This window comes from Chlorocebus sabaeus, chromosome 3, assembly GCF_047675955.1.
Source record: "Chlorocebus sabaeus isolate Y175 chromosome 3, mChlSab1.0.hap1, whole genome shotgun sequence".
NCBI lineage: Eukaryota > Metazoa > Chordata > Mammalia > Primates > Cercopithecidae > Chlorocebus > Chlorocebus sabaeus.
This window is the reverse complement of record NC_132906.1, coordinates 95,509,782-95,526,829: the sequence shown is the minus strand read 5'-3', so window position 1 is coordinate 95,526,829 and position 17,048 is coordinate 95,509,782. Positions and strand designations below refer to the sequence as shown.

The 17,048-nt window shown below is 43.7% G+C and overlaps 1 protein-coding gene and 1 long non-coding RNA gene across 8 annotated transcripts in view; one reads left to right on the top strand and one right to left on the bottom strand.

Annotated features, from left to right (window-relative positions):
• Nucleotides 1-2: 2 nt before the first annotated feature.
• Nucleotides 3-3,787, top strand: LOC103214864 (uncharacterized). Of its 2 annotated transcripts, XR_012092652.1 has the most exons (4): nucleotides 3-754; nucleotides 830-1,174; nucleotides 1,704-1,877; nucleotides 3,368-3,787. It is a non-coding gene; the product is annotated as an uncharacterized lncRNA (long non-coding RNA). The 2 variants fall into 2 exon arrangements; XR_012092653.1 differs by lacking the exon at nucleotides 830-1,174 and having other exon boundaries at nucleotides 625-754.
• A 5,165-nt stretch (nucleotides 3,788-8,952) lies between these two features.
• The window catches only part of CDC16 (cell division cycle 16), a 39,311-nt gene continuing 31,215 nt past the window's right edge, over nucleotides 8,953-17,048 (bottom strand). The window contains exons 17-20 of one of the 6 annotated variants that reach the window (XM_007961026.3): nucleotides 15,719-15,809; nucleotides 15,479-15,584; nucleotides 9,147-9,350; nucleotides 8,953-9,064 (exon numbers count right to left, since the gene is read on the bottom strand). In XM_007961026.3, the coding sequence (XP_007959217.1) occupies nucleotides 9,185-9,350; nucleotides 15,479-15,584; nucleotides 15,719-15,809 (363 nt within the window). In that variant the 3' untranslated portion in view covers nucleotides 8,953-9,064; nucleotides 9,147-9,184. Of the gene's footprint in view, nucleotides 9,445-15,478; nucleotides 15,585-15,718; nucleotides 15,810-17,048 lie in introns of all 6 variants that reach the window. The other 5 variants (XR_489849.3, XM_038007935.2, XM_007961027.3 and 2 more) reach the window with 5 other exon arrangements.

The window sequence follows — 17,048 nt, the reverse complement described above, 5'->3', positions numbered from 1 at the left end:
CCGCCCACCAAGGGGCCAGGAAGCTGCGGGACGGGTCGGGGTCGGGGTCGCGGTCGTGACCTCCGGCCACACAGCCTAGCTCTCCGCGGAGCCGGGCGGACCCTCAGGGAGCGGCGGCCGAGGTTTAGGGCGGCCCCGGAAGCGGAGCGCCGGCGGCTTTGGTCTGGTAGTGGTGAGAGGAGATCGCGGACAAGCCGCCTTCCCAGCCCAGCACCGTTTTTATCCCCCTCCCCCAGGCTCTCTGTGGCCGGGGCGCCATCAGAGCTGGGTTGGCATTTGAACTTTTTTTTGTTTTTTGTTTTTTGTTTTTTTGGAGACAGTCTCACTCTGTCGCCCAGGCTGGAGTGCAGTGGCGCGATCTCGGCTCACTGCAAGCTCCGCCTGTTTACGCCACTCTCCTGCCTCAGCCTCCCGAGTAGCTGGGACCACAGGCGCCCGCCACCTCGCCCGGCTAGCTTTTTGTACTTTTTAGTAGAGACGGGGTTTCACCGTGTTAGCCAGGATGGTCTCCATCTCCTGACCTCGTGATCCGCCCGTCTCGGTCTCCCAAAGTGCTGGGATTACAGGCTTAAGCCACCGCGCCCGGCCTTTTTTTTTGTATTTTTAAAGTACAGACGGGGTTTCGCCATGTTGGCCGGGATGGTCTCGATCTCCTGACCTCGTTATCCGCCTGTCTCGGCCTCCCAAAGTGCTGAGATTACAGACGTGAGCCACCGATCCGGGCCCTTGCACGTATTTTCTTATGAACACACAGGTAGCAGCACTTTGATTACAGTAACTTATATGGAAGTTATTTTAAAATGACTTTCCCCTTCTCTTCCTCATGTAGGCTGTATATTTCATCTGCAGCACGCTTTCTCCCAAGAATCTCAAGCGCACACAGGAAACCAGAGAATAACATCACTGAGGCTTGAACACATCCAGAGACCAAGGGCGTCACTGGCAGAAAAGCTTTTAGGCGAATCCATAGGCCCGAGAGCCACCCCGCCCAGAGACGTGGCTTCCTATGAGCAGTTCACACGCGGCTCTGCAGCACCCACAAGCGGGGCCAGGGGCTGGTTTTCATAGTTCACAGTCTGCAGGGATCTTAGCAAAAATATGGCCGTGGTAAAAGTGCCTAGACCAGGCTCAGTGAGTAGGAAGACTAGTTAGGCTGATGAAAAGCTCTGATGAGGTATGTGATTAAAAGTAGGAAAATGTGGTTGCCAGATAAAATATTTTACCATATAGTGAGGGGCAGAATGTGGAAACCATTTATTTTAAATGTTTGTTCCTGCAGTGTTTAAAATATAGGAGATATATTCTGATTATAAAGAAACTGCTCTCGGCCGGGCGCGCTGGCTCACGCCTGTAATCCCAGCACTTTGGGAGGCCGAGACGGGCGGATCACGAGGTCAGGAGATCGAGACCATCCTGGCTAACACAGTGAAACCCCGTCTCTACTAAAAATACACAAAATTAGCTGGGTGCGGTGGTGGACGCCTGTAGTCCCAGCTACACGGGAGGCTGAGGCAGAAGGGCGTAAACCCGGGAGGCGGAGCTTGCAGTGAGCTGAGATCCCGCCACTGCACTCCAGCCTGGGCGACAGAGCAAGACTCCGTCTCAAAAAAAAAAAAAAAAAAGTGCTCTCAATCTATTTGTATGTCTTCCCTCTAGTTTTAAAATATTAAACAATCTAACTCAATATTTAATTTTACCTCTAGTCATGTTACTAGGCTGGGATAATAAAAAGGACTGTTGAACTTCACATCTGCCATCTATAACACATTCTTAATGAAGCAGTCTTGCACCAGGGGATTTATCAACTCTGCCAAATTTCCTAAAATTACCAAATGGAGAAAAAAGAGCTGTTCCCGCCTCTCACCAGGCACAACCAGGTACAGTAACTTAGGGTATTTCTTGTGTTCGTGTTTTGCCCTCACCACTGCAAAGACCTGTTCTTGGCTGAAGCCAGGTTGGCCTCAGCCAATGTGAGGGAGCCTTCACTTGACCTTCCCCAGAACCGTGAGCATTTCCACTTCTCCCTTTACTGCACACTGTGTACGTAAACGGACTCATGTTTGCTGGATGTGTATATTTTGTAAACCTAGCTAGCAAAATGTCCACGTTTCTTCACCCCCAAGTCAATTTTTTAACACCTTTCTGATTCATTACTTCCTGTTATTGCAAAGTTCTGAAAAATGATTTTGAAAAAAAGGATTTTAGAATTCAGCTGTTTGATGAAATTATCTTTAAATAAAATCTTACATGAATTTTAACATACAGTGAATGAAATACACTTGTAAAATAGTTTGATTTTACATGACAAATTATATCATAAAGAAAATCTAGCTTCCTACACATTAGCCAGCCTGTTGAAATGTTCTGTTTGATACACGTAGAGAACTTTACAGCCAAAGCAAAGCAGTAAGAAATAATCTCCAAACCTTTCTTCATGTGGGCTGTATACTATGTAACTTTACTTTTGCTTAACTGAACACTTCCATCTGTGAATGTGGCCCCGGGCTACATTTTACTTAGTAGCCCCTATCTCATTGGTAGATGACAGTGACTTGAAGAAGCTGGTGACCATAACACTTCCAAGTATTTCCCTTAAGGATAACATGGCCACTGTAGTTAGCGAGAAGGACACCTTTTTAGGATAAACTTGTCATGAGATACTGAAGAACCGGGTAGTAACAGGAACAATACTTGGCAGTATGATGACACATTGTTTTTACTCTCAAGAGGCCTAAACACTGGTGTTAACACTGCTGCTAGTCTGAGTTACAGCTTAGTCAAGTGTCTGAACCCTTTGCATTTTGTGTTGTAAAGCACTGTCAACAGAGTAATGGCTCACCTACCGGACATTCACTTACAGAAACCAAAAAAATCCTAACAGTGATCAGTGAGAAAACTAAATGGTTTTTTCTTTTTTTTCCCCTCTGGCAGGAAAAATAAATGTAAAAACTCAGCACTTTATTAATATAATACTAACACGGTGAAACCCCGTCTCTACTAAAAATACAAAAATTAGCCGGGCGCAGTGGCGGGCGTCTGTAGTCCCAGCCACACGGGAGGCTGAGGCAGGAGAATGGCGTGAACCCGGGAGGCAGAGCTTGCAGTGAGTGGAGATTGCGCCACCGCACTCCAGCCTGGGCGACAGAGCGAGACTCCGTCTCAAAAAAAAAAAAAAAAAAAAAAAAAATTAAGTTCAGTCACTTGATTTTCTAGCCCCAACTCAAGACAGGGGAGGCACACATCAGATGCCTGACAGAGAGACAGAAAAGCCATTTAAAAATGAAAACAAGAAAACACATTAGTTTGAGTCTAATTTAGCATGGGGTAACTCATGGTCTCTTAAGTGTATTACTGCGTTAACTTCCAGCACAATATCTGACTTTCACTGTGATGACTGGAGACAGGATGGGGTCTGAATGCTGGTCTTCAACGCACCATACAACAGTGCCAGACCCTCAACTGTATGAAGGGGAACAGAGCCCTCCTTAAAAGATTTACTGGAGTTAACACCTGGGGATCCTCAAGAAATGAACGCTATCACTGTTCTGCTTCAGAAGGTAGAAATACAGGGAATACACTTTAGATAGGTTAAGATAAAAAGTTTTGTGTTTAAGGCAGTTCAGTTGCCTGAAAAATTCACTTCTGTATAATGCCTAATTTGTTAATGATGCTGTGAGTAGATGCTTTGTAGTAAATATACAAGTTTGTTTTTCTTTTATGAAAAAGTAGAGTAACGTGTCCTCTGACGTTAGGAGTAGGAGCGTTTGAATAAAGGACTTTAAACCAATGAAGCATATAATCCTCTCTATTAGAATGACGAAAAGAGTGGCGGTGTTGTTTGCTTGTACAGTTATCACCTAGGAGTCATATCAAGATTCTAAAATAGTTTGATTTTACATGACAAATTATATCATAAAGAAAATCTAGCTTTATGATTTTCTGTTACAATGGCTGTTCGATTCTTTGAGCTTTTTAAAGCATCACAAATGTATTAATAGCTGTTTATTATCTTAAATACTATGACTTTCAAAAGTTAAACTGAATTTTGATAAGTATTGCAAACAATTTTATATGACTATTACTTAGCTATAGTTTTTTTTTTCCTTTTTTGAGACAGTCTCGCTCTGTCCCCCAGACTGGAGTGCAGTGGTGCAATCTCAGCTCACTGCAAGCTCCGCCTCCCAGGTTCACATCATTCTCCTGCCTCAGCCTCCTGAGTAGCTGGGACTACAAAGGCTCCCGCCACCACACCTGGCTAATTTTTTGTATCTTTAGCAGAGACAGGGTTTCACCGTGTTAGCCAGGATGGTCTCGATCTCCTGACCTCCTCATCTCCCCGCCTCGGCCTCCCAAAGTGTTGGGATTACAGGTGTGAGCCACTATGCCCAGCATATAGTTTTTTTTTAAATATGACTAATATTTAAAGACAGCAGTGACATCATAGAAAACAGCAGGGCAGGAAGCTTCGGGGATTGAATTGATTGGTTCTTCGCCAAAACCACCATTAAGCTGGACAAAAAATTAGCAGAATCAACTGTTTTCTAACTCTGTCACCTCATCAGATGCTTACTGCAACCCGGGAAAGGCCTGATGATGCAGAGGCTGCAGCGTTTTGGTTCAGAGGGTGGTGTGGATGGACAGCCTATGTACCTGCTGCAGCCTGTCCTCAGTGAGGACCCTGTGCATTTTGGTCATATAATGGTGCCCTGAGGGACCAGCGTAGATGCGTTCCTTTGTCTCGACCCCTCAGGCTGCAGCAATTTCCCCAATACCATCTGTCAGAAAATTTAGAGACATACACTTTAAAAAAAGAAAAAAAACACGAGGTCAGGAGATCGAGACCATCCTGGCTAACACGGTGAAACCCCATCTCTAGTAAAAAATACAAAAAACTAGCCGGACGAGGTGGCGGGAGCCTGTAGTCCCAGCTACTCGGGAGGCTGAGGCAGGAGAATGGTGTGAACCTGGGAGGTGCAGCTTGCAGTGAGCTGAGATCGCACCACTGTGCTCCAGCCTGGGCGACAGAGCGAGACTCCGTCTCAAAAAAAAAAGATCCAGATATTGGGCCAGCCACGGTTACTCATGCCTGTAATCCCAGCACTTTGGGAGGCTGAGGCAAGAGGATCATCAGAGCCCCTGAGTTCAAGACCACCCTGGGTAACATAGTGAGACTGCGTCTCTACAAAAATAAAGTAAATAAATTAGCCAGGCATGGTGGTGCATTCCTGTAGTCCTAGCTACTTGGGAGGCTGAGGCGAGAGGACCCCTTGAGCCAAGGAGTTAGAGGCTGTGGTGAGCTATGATCATGCCCCTGCACTGTAGCCTAGGTGACAGAGACCCCATCTCAAAAAAAAGAAAAGATCCAGACACTTAAGGAAATCTCTGTCAGGTTACAGGCTGACCAGAGAGACAATAAAAAGACCAAGAACCTCAGGAATACAGACTTTGCAAAAATAACTTGGAAAATTCACTACACAAATGAACTGCAGCCCTCAACATGTAACAGAAGCAATCCTTGAGGAAAGGGATACTGTGATTTCCAGAGCTACTGCAGTGTCATATTCAAACTGTACAGTTCTCAACACAAAATTACAAAGCACACAAATAAAATGGAAAATATGGCTGACTTACGGGAAAAAAAGAATATGACAGAAACTGTCCCTGAGGAAGCCCAGATATTAGAATTACTAGTCAAAGATGTTCATCAACTGTATTAATATGCTCACAGGGCTAGCAGAAACCCTGGAAAACGGACTAAAGGAACCAGGAGAGTGATGTATGAACAAACAGAAAATGTGAACAGAGACAGAAATGATAAAAAGGAACCAAATAGAAACTCAGGAACTGAAAAACACAACAGCCGAGATTAAAGCATTCACTGGAAGGATTCAGCAGCAGACTTGAGCAGGCAGAATTAGCAAAGGTGTAAGAGAAGGCAGTTGAACTTATCCAGTTTGAGGAGCACAAGAACAGAACCTATGGGACACCATCAGAAATACCAACACACGCATATAGGAATCCCGACAAGAGAGGAAAAGGGCAAACAAACAAAAACAACAAAAAAAAAACTCTAAAGAAATAATGGCCGGAAAGTGAGGAAGCACATCAAAAGCCAAAATCGGCCAAATGCAAGGCCTCTCGCACCAAACAGTTGGTCAAGTTGTGAATGCAAAGGAAAAGTTATTGAAGGAAATTAAAAGTGCTTCTCCATTAAACACACAAAAGAAAGTGAAACAGCCTTATTGCTGATAGGGAGAAGGTTTGAGTGATCTGGATACAAGACCAAAGGAGACACAACATTGCTGTGAACCAGCCTAATCCAGAGCAAGACCCTAACACTCTTCAATTCTATGAAGGCTGAGAGAGGCGAGAGAGCTGCAAAAGAAGAGGTAGAAACTAGCAGAGATTTTTCATGAGGTTTAAGGACAGAAGCCGTCTCCACAACATAAAAAGTGCAAGACGGAACAGCAATTGCTAATGGAGAAGCCACTAGATGGTCTAGCAAAGATCATTAATGAAGATGGCCACATTAAACAGCAGATAATCAATGCAGACAAAACAGCCTTATATTGGAATATGATTCCATCTAGGACTTTCATAGCTGAAGAGGAGTCAATGCCTTGTTTCAAAGGACAGGCTGACTTGTGAGGGGCTAATGCAGCTGGAGGCTTTACACTAAAGCCAATGCTCATTCACATTTTGAAGAAAATCTGAGAGCTAAGTCTATTCTGCCTGTGCTTTAAAAATAGAAAAAGTTTAGGTGACAGCACCTCTGTTTACAGTATGGTTTACTATTTTAAGCCTACCCTTGAGACCTACTGTTCAGAAAATGATTCCTTTCAAAGCATCACTGCTCATTGACAATCTGACAATGCACCTGGTCACCCATGAGCTCCGTGGGAGATGTACAAGACGAATGCTGTTTGCATGCTGCTAACACATCCATCTGCAGCTCACGGATCAAGGAGTCATTTTGAATTTCAAGTCTTATCTTTTAGGAAATACGTTTTGTAAGGCTATAGCTGCCATAGAGTGATTCCTCAGATGGATCTGGGCAAAGAACACAGAAAACTTTCGGGAAAGGATTCACCGTTCTAAATGCCATTAAGAACATTTGTGATTCATGAGGAGTGGTCAAAATGGGAGTTTGGAAGAAGTTGCTTGCAGCATGTGGTGATCTAATAGCAAGATAACTAAAATTAGAAGTGGAGCTGGGCATGGTGGTGTGTGCCGGTAATCCCAGCTACTTGGGAGGCTGAAGTGAGAGGGCTGCTTGAACCCAGGAGTTCGAGATGAACCTGGGCAACACATGAGACCCTGTGTCAAAAAATATACAAATAAATAAAAAAGAAATAAAATCTAAAAATGGAGCCTAAAGATGTGACTGAATTGCTGCAATCTCATGATAAAACTTTAATAGATGAGGAGTTGCTCTCTATGGATAAGCACAGAAAATAGTTTCTTAAAACGGAATCTACCCCTAGTGAAGATACCGAACATTGCTGAAACAACAACAAAGGATTTAGAAGATTCCATAAATTTCGCTGATAAAGCAGCGTCGGGGTTTGAGAGGATTACCTCCAGTTTTGAAAGACGTTCTACTGTAATACGTTGTCAAACAGCATCACATGCTACAGAGAAATCTTTCATCAAAGAGTCAATCAATGCAGCAAACTTCACTGTCTTATTTGAAGAAGTTACCAGTGAATCACCCCAGCCTTCAGCAACCATCATCAGCCATCCACATGGAGGCAAGACCCTCCGTTAGCAGAAAGATTACAACTTGCTGAGGGCTTAAATGTTAAAGGCATTTTTTAAACAATAAAGTGTTCTTTTTTTTATTTTTTGTTTTTAGACGGAGTCTCACTCTGTTGCCCAGGCTGGAGTGCAGTGGTGGGTGTGCTGTCCAGCTCACTGCAATCTCTGCCTCTGGGGTTCAGGTGATTCTCCTGCCTCAGCCCCCCAAGTAGCTGGTATTACATGCACGTGCCACCACGCCCGGCTAATTTCTGTATTTTAGTAGAAACAGGGTTTTGCCATGTTGGCCATGCTGGTCTCGAATTCCTGAAAGTATTTTTAAATTAAGGTATGTACACTGTTTTTTGGACATCATGCTATTATGTACTTAATAGACTACAGTATAAACCTACCTTTTATATGTACTGGGAAACCAAACAATTTGTGAAACTTGTTTTATTGTGATATTTGCTTTATTTTGCCAGTTTGGAACCAAAACTGCAATGTCCCCAAGACATGCCTGTAGGTACACGAGTCCATACTGATAAATGACTGAATAAACAGGAGAGAAGAAACAAATCTTCAAGAAGAATAACATGCACAGATTCTGCTCTCTCCCGGGGTTGGAGCTTAAACCTCCTCAACCCACAGAGTATGGAAAGGGAAAACAGGAACCTGACAGTGGAGAAACCTGGCAGACACCACTGTGACCAGGTGGCCAGGGTGAGCACGAGCACTGCCTGGGGTAGGTGACGTGGTGGTTACAACCACCCAGCAGGATGTGATGAGAAAGGTGCTTGAGAAACATCAGACCAACTCCAATGGAGGGACATTCTTCAGACTGCCCGGCCAGCACTCCTCAGAACTGTCAGGGTCATGAGAAACAAGGGAAGTCTGAGGAACTGTCACAGGCCAGAGACCGCAAAGGAGACGGGATGACTAAATGCAGTGTGTGCCTGGATGGGACTCTGGGACAGAAAGCAGACATTAGGGAAAAACTGAAATCCAAATAAAGGCTGGATTTTAGTTAATGGTGACTACCAATGTTGGTCTCTTAGCCGTGGCAAATGTCCCATGGCGGCGTAAGAGGTTAACAGCGGGGGGACTACGTGAGGGGCACATGGACGCTCTCTGTACTCGCGCTGCCATTTTCCTGTCAATCTAAAATTAGACCAAAATAAAAGTTTATTGGAAAAGACAAATAAAGACATAACAGATGGTTTACCTTCTTTATTCCACTATGTATAACTATTTTGTAGGTTCAGAGAATCAGAACACATCTGTTGCAAAGGTGTGCGATCCAGTCTCTTAAGGCGGGTCTCTGTTCCTAAATGTAGAGATGCAGTTTGGAGTCACGTTAGGAAGTGGGACGTTCTTAAGCCATGGAGAGGATGTGAGAGAATACTAACCTACACCGGGACAGCGGGACCAGGACCACTGACTGGAGTCACGTGCTGTGGTCTGACATAGACGTCTCTAACATCATGTCACTTTCATTCATTTCAATTTCAAAGGTTTCTTCCAAGGAAGGTCTGGAATCTGGAGTTTTCCTTGAGGTTTCCAATGGCGTAAGCCCCGTTTCTTCTGCAGTCTGTTTTTCTACTTCAAATTCCCTGAAATCCCACGGAGGTGAAATAATGTTTTTTAGTGTCTTCATTGTATGCACATCAAAGTCATAACATTTTAATTTGTCTTTAATGTCTGCTCCTACAAAGAAATACTATAATTAGAATAAAATAAGAAATTCCATCATTTAACATTTCTATTGTTATATAACACCATCTCTATCATTTAAGTCAGATTATACTATTTAGAATAAAATATAAAACTCCATCATTTATCATTTCCATCATTATACACCATCTCTATCATTTAAGTCAAATTATACTTTTAAGAGCACAAGTTGAGAGCAGAAGGAAAACAACATTCCAATCTTTTCTTTTTCATTTGTTTTCCACCATTTGCAAAGGAGGTGTCAGGAGACTTTTAGAAGCACAGGCAGTTGCAGCTCCAGGGTTTCAACAGCTGCCCTATTTCCAAGGCCTCCTAAATACGGATGAGGCCTGTGGGCAACTTTTTCCTCTGCTGTTACAGATAAGACCTGCATTGTGTGGCCGCGAGGGGTGGCTCACACCTGTAATCCCAGCACTCTGGGAGGCCGAGGTGGGCAGGGAAATGGAGACCATCCTGGCTAACACGGTGAAATCCCGTCTCTACTAAAAAAAAAATACAAAAAAAATAGCCAGGTGTGGTGGTAGGCGCCTGTAATCCCAGCTACTCAGGAGGCTGAGGCAGGAGAACGGAGTGAACCTGGGAGGCGGAGCTTGCAGTGAGCTGAGATCGTGCCACTGCACTCCAGCCTGGCTGACAGAGCTAGATTCCATCGCAAAAAAAAAAAAAAAAGAACTGCTGCGCCCACTGGGTATAGTCACCAATCTTATGCACACAGAAGCCACAATGAAATAAAATTCATTTTCCATATATTAAAACCTTAAGGGTGATATAAATTTGAACAGATCTGAACAGATATATTAGGTACAATCATTCGACATAAACAAAATGAGTTTTACACAGTTCAAACCAATAGCTTTCAGGAATAGGTAGTTTGGCAGATGACATGCAAACCTTCTAGAAATAAAAATGACATGAATGGTAAATCTCTTCTGCAAGGTCAAGGAGACATCCCTCTGACTCATTATCAACTCTCCAGCCTTTATTTAGCTTCCTATGAACTTGCCTTGAACAAATGACGAAACTAAGGCTCAGACTTGCCTTTCTTGCCACAGGGCTGCCGAGGGGCAGAACTGAGGTTTCAACCCAACATCTCTAGGAAACCAGAGTTTACATTTGTTTTTTTAAAACTGAGCTAAAACCAAGAGTCAAGTGTGAATCTCCTTAAGCACACGACTGAATGAACGCTACGTACATGCATCCCACATGACCACCGCCAGAAGGGCACAGAACACGCACAGCTCCTTAAGACCACCCTGTGCCCACTCCTGGTCAATACTGCCAGCTTTCCCAAGCCTGAAATGAGCACTATATGGACTTTTCTATCACTACCAATTAGTTTTGTTCATTACTAATTGATATGGTTTGGATCCGTGGCCCACCAAATCTCAGGTTGAATTGTAATCCTCTATGTTGGAAGGTGGGGCCTGGAGGGAGGTGATTGGATCATGGGGGTGGTTTCTCCTGAATGGTTTAGTGCCATCCTCTTGGTGCTGTTCTCATGACAGTCAGTTCTAGTTGTTTAAAGTCTGTAGCACCTCCTCCGTTTCTCAATCCCTCCTGTTCCAGATATGTGAAGTGGTGGCTCCCCACTTAGCCTTCTGCCATGATTTCAGGTTTCCTGAGGCCTCCCCAGAAGCCAAGCAGATGCCAGCATCATGCTTCCTGGATAGCCTGCAGAACTGTGAGCCAATTACACTTCTTTTCTTATAAACTACCCAGGCTCAGGTATTTATTTATAGTAACGCGAGAATGGACTAATACACTAATCTTATAAATGGAAGTAATCAGTAGATATTCATATTTTTGTCAAAAATCTGTGAAATTTGCCAGGCGTGGTGGCTCAGGCCTGTAATCCCAGCACTCTGGGAGACCGAGGCAGGCGGATCACCCGAGGTCAGGAATTCAAGACCAGCCTGGCCAACGTGGTGAAACCCCATCTCTACTAAAAATACAAAAACTTAGCTAGGTGGGGTGGCATGCGCCTGTAATCCTAGCTACTTGGGAGGCTGAGGCAAGAGAATTGCGTGAACCCAGAAGGCAGAGGTTGCAGTAAGCTGAGATTGCACAACTGCACTCCAGCCTGGGCGACTGAAACTCCCTTTCAGAAAAAAAAAATAGTAATAATTAAAAATTTTTAAAAATCTGTAAAATTGATCCATGTTTCTAAATGATTCAGTAGTATGAACATGCCACAATTTATTTCTCCTCTCTCCTACTGGTGGACGTTTGAGTCATTTCCAGTTAGGTACTATTATGAATAAAGCTACGAATACTCTTGTTTGTGACCTTTAGTGGACAGAAGCACTTGCTTCCGTTGGGCTCACACCTGGGAGCACAACTGCTACATCACAGAATCAGTATGGTCAATCATCACCCTCATACCCACCCCAATGAATCACACCTCCCAGCACCCTCACCCTGGTACAGCCCCTCCCACAATGACTCTGAACTTATGAGACTTGTACTGATGGAACAGAACGTGATGGAAGTGATGTTGTGCAACTCTGAATTTTCCAGAGGTCCTGAACTTCGGTTCTTGTCCTTTAGAACCCTGAGAACATCATGCTACAAAGAAACCTAAGATGAAAGCCCCAGAGAAAGAGACTTAGCACCCAAGCTGAGCTCCCTACTGGAAAATGATACCATTTTAGACCATCTACCCAGTCAAGTATCTGCTAACCACAGCTGCATGAGTAAACCCGCAAATGGGTCACTCAACCCACAGAATTGTAAAAATAATACATTGTTGGTTGAGGTTTTGGAGTGGTTAGGCAGCAACAGAGAACTGATATAATAGGCTTAGCTTTACTATGATGTTAAACAGTGTTCCAAAAAGGCTTTACCCTTTTATAACCCACTAGTAGTCAATCTACGAGAGTTCCAGTTGCTCCACATCACACCAATACCACATACTGTACTTTTAGCCATTCTGGTGGGTGTGTACTGGTTTCTCACTGTGGTTTTATTCATATTACTTTTTTGAGACAGGGTTTTCACTCTGTTGCTCAGGCTGAAGTGCAGTGGTGTGATCGCTGCAGCTTTGATATCCTGGGCTCCAGTAATCCTCCAGCCTCAGCCCTGAGTAGCTGGCACTAGAGGCACACACCATCACTATGGTTTTAATTTCATTTCCCTGCTAAGTAATGATGTTGAGTGCCTTTATTTGCTTCTTAACTGAGGCAGAATAGGGTCTAAAGACAGAGTGCCTTCACTTCAGCCTCTGATTGGTCACAGTCTTCATTTGCATAGGGAGTAACTTCACTTCAGCCTCTGATTGGCCACAAACCAATCCTTCATTTGTATAGGGTGTAACCAACAGGAAACCCCTAAGGGTACTTAAACCCCAACTGGGGACTTGCTCAAGCCAGCTCCCACTCTGTGGCGTGTACTTTCGCTTCAATACACCTATGCTTTCGTCTTCCACTGCTTTGTGTGTTTTGTTCAATCTTTTTTCACCATGCCAAGAACCTGGATGACTTGTAGTGAAGACCTTCCACACCAGTAACATATTTTGGTGAGCCAGTCAGGAGGTAAGCCCAAATTTTGGGATATATTTTTCTTTTATTTTTCCCTTTTCCTCTCTAGAGAGCCTTCATTTGTGGGCGATAGCTGTATACAGGGGAACTCCCCGCCTCTCTATTTCCCTTTTCCAACTCGGGATCCTCAGTGGGTAACACCTAAGCACAGAGACAACTGCGGGTCTCTGGCTGGGGACACTCTGGTGAAGTGAAAGATTTCCGTGTGGAAGTGCCTGGCCACCACTGCCCAGTTTGGATGAGGGACCCAAGTCCTTTTCTTGTTTTCAGTCTTTCAGTGGCCATTTCCTACCTAATTGCTCCTTGGTAACTGAGGGCAACTGGCTGGGGTTACCTAAATTTCTTGAGGTTCTCCCTGGAGGAATGAGAGAGTAACTAAGGCAGTAAACTATGATAAATTAAGGGAGGTTACACAGGACAAGGAGAAAAATCCAGCCATGTTTCATGGCAGGCTGGAGGAGGACTTTAAAAACATACCAATCTGGACCCTTCCTCTCCCAAAGGCAGTGTTGAGCCCTCTTTTATTCCTAGTATTACTACTTTTGGTATGAACTTTCTTTTTTAGTGATTATGTAGAAGTTTATACATTTTAGTGACTGCTTTAAACAACCTATATTGTATCATTTTCAAGCCCACAGAAATGTATAAGGCATATAATTTTGACACTTTTCAATTATTTTTAAGGTTATAAGCATGTAAAATACCGTTTATATATAAGAATATGCATAACTACCAATATATAGCTTTTTTTTTTTTTTTTGAGATGGGCTCTGTCACCCAGGCTGGAGTACAGTGGTGCAATCTTGGCTCACTGCAACCTCTGCCTCCCGGGTTCAAGTGATTCTCCTGCCTCAGCCTCCCGAGTAGCTGAGACTACACACGTGTGCCAGTATGCCTGGCTAGTTTTGTTTTTTGTTTTTCTTTTTTTAGTAGGGGCAGGGTTTCACCATGTTGGCCAGGTAAGTCTTGACCTCCTGACCTCTGCCTGCCTTGGCCTCCCAAAGTGCTGGGATTACAGGCGTGAGCCACCACGCCCGGCCTAGATAGCTTCTTTTGAGAGATATTCTCTAAATTGTCATCCAGAGTAGATTCACTACAGTTTATTAGGTGTGTTTCTCAATACATAGCCTGAATGTTCTAAAGTACACAGAAATCTGAATACTGTTTAACCTCCTACATTCCTTTGTTTATAGATTAATATTTCGAAGGATTAAAGACATCACAGCCCCCTATAAGATTCAGTAATATTAATAAAATTTGAGACATATAAGGATAGAACCCAACACATTCAGAGAAAAATTGTTTATACTGCTGTAGAGCCGGAAATGAAACCCAGGTTCTAAGGGGACAGGGAAACTGTTTGCTAAGTGTGCCATGAGCTACCGCACAAGTGCATCAGTGACTGGGCATAGAGCAGGCACAATTACAGGATGGTTAAGAGAGAGAGCTGTGGAGCTTAACTCTATGTGAACATGCATTTTTAAACTGTGATGTGCTTCAGTTTATCCTACTTTACAATGGGTATTACTCATTTTTTTGTTCTTCTCAGTTGACTGGATTATTTCCCCAGTCTGTCTTCTTGCCACTCTGGATGCCCACATGAGAGGACCCAGGGTAATTTCTGACAGCCTCGGACTCCTTGGGAAAACCAGAGGGCACCACAGACCCCATTTTAGGAGAAACCTCTGTTTCACTCAGGGAACCCCAAGACACATAAGCAGACAGGTCCTTCTCAAAATCTAAGGCTCTGCTCTGTTTTCTATCACATTACCTGATCTTTTTGACTTTTGGGGAAATTACATCAGACATTACTTTAGTGGGGCCCGGGCACAGTGGTTCATGCCTGTTATCCCAACACTTTGAGAGGCTGAGGCAGGCGGATCACCTGAGGTCAGGAGTTCAAGACCAGTCTGGCCTGAACATGGAGAAGACCAGTCTCTACTAAAAATACAAAATTAGCCAGGCATGGTGGCACATGCCTGTAATCCCAGCTACTCGGGAGGCTGAGGCGGGAGAATCGCTTGAACCCGGGAGGCAGGGGTCGTGGTGAGCCGCGATCGTGCCATTGCACCCCAGCCTGGGCAACAGAGTGAAACTCCTTCTCAAAAAAAAAAAAAAAAAAAAAAAGAAAGAAATTACTTTAGTAGGAATGGGAGTTAGCAGGCTTGCAACTTTCCTATCCTAGATCTCAAGATTTAACCTCACCACATCCTCCTTATCATGTAATGTTTATAACTAAACGAGTGCCCAAGTACAGCAATTCCATCCAAACTTATATTATTACTTATTCACTGTTATGGAAATGTATGGCATCTCAACATTCTATTGAAATGTAAAGATTTATATTGTTATACCCTGCATTTAAAATAATGACAGAGCCCCTTCGATTGTGTATTAGAAAAATGTTGCTAAGATTTCTTTTTCCATTATAGAAACAGACGGGTCCTTCTATTAAAGTGCTTTACACTTACTCTATAGCGGTATTTTCCACAAGCAAGTATTCAACTTTAAACTGAATGTATCCTCGGTGAGTCACTAACTCCCCACAGCATTGTTCCAATAAAATAAATGGAGTTTCTTGTTTTCAATGCAGCACGAATGGTTAGAAAGATAAAATTGGAACCTCAATGAGAATATGAGAAACATAAACAGAGACATATAACAACCTAAAAAATGGAGTACAATACCAATAAGAATAATGATCATCTTACCGATATAAGCTTCGGAATCACCAATGTACATTTCGATGCAATGACCAAGCATTGTAACAGAAAATGTATCATCTCGCCTAAGACCAAGGGCCTGCCATAAAAGATTCAGCATGTTATTAAAAGAAAATGTATTTCCTTCTCTTTTGTTTAGAAATATTACCACACTGATGCATTTCAAAATATTCCAGAGCATCCAGGGTGGGGGAAGCGGCACTGTTAGTGGGGCCAGAGCTACACGAGCCGATGGCTGGCCATGAGCCGATGACTGTTGAAGTTGGTTATGGGTCATGGAGGTTCATCACACTATTCTATTTTCTTATGCTGGAAACCTACACCAAAAAAGGTTTTTTAAAAAGTTCTATCTCGACTGGACACAGTGGCTCATGCCTGTAATCGCGGCACTTTGGGAGGCCTAGGCGGGTGGATCACCTGGGGTCAGGAGTTCCAGACCAGCCTGGCCAACATGGTGAAACCCCGTCTCTAATAAAAAATACAAAAATTAGCCGGGCGTGGTGGCAGGTGCCTGTAATCCCAGCTACTTGGGAGGCTGAGGCAGGAAAAGTGCTGGGAGGTGGAGGCTGCAGTGAGCCAAGATCGCACCACTGCACTCTAGCCTGGGCAACAAAGTAAAATTTTATCTCAAAAGAAAAAAAAAGTTCTATCTCCATATAGAGTTCTCTGAGCCTTCTGTATTTGTTTGTTTGTTTGTTTGTTTTCAGACACAGTCTTGCTCTGTCGCCAGGCTGGGGTGCAGTGGCGTGATCTCGGCTCACTGCAACCTCCACCTCCTGGGTTCAAGCAAATCTCCTGCCTCAGCCTGAGACTGAGGCACAGGGCTAGTAGCTGGGACTACAGGCACGTGCCCAGCTGATTTTTGTATTTTTAGTAGAGACGGGGTTTCACTATATTGGTCAGGATGGTCTTGATCTTTTGACCTCGTGATCTGCCCGCCTCAGCCTCCCAAAGTGCTGGTATTACAGGCGTGAGCCAACATGCCCAGCCGAGCCTTCCGTATTAATCAGATCTGAGAAGAAAGGTAAATTATACAACACTCAAATATACATATTTAAAAGATTATACAGGACTAGAAAATGTGCTTAGTCCAAACTTCTGACGAGCTCAGTGCTCTGGTGACCATCATGGTACCTTCACGACTTCATCTAACCTCAAAATCTCTAATGAACTCCTGAAAATCAGTTACAAACCGCTCATGAGTTTATCTTTGATAAATTTTCTCATATTTTATCTCTTTTTCCAAATAGCATTAGTTCACTGATTCTAAGACCCACATTTTCTCAAATTCGAACACTGCTTCCCTTTTACCTGTGGT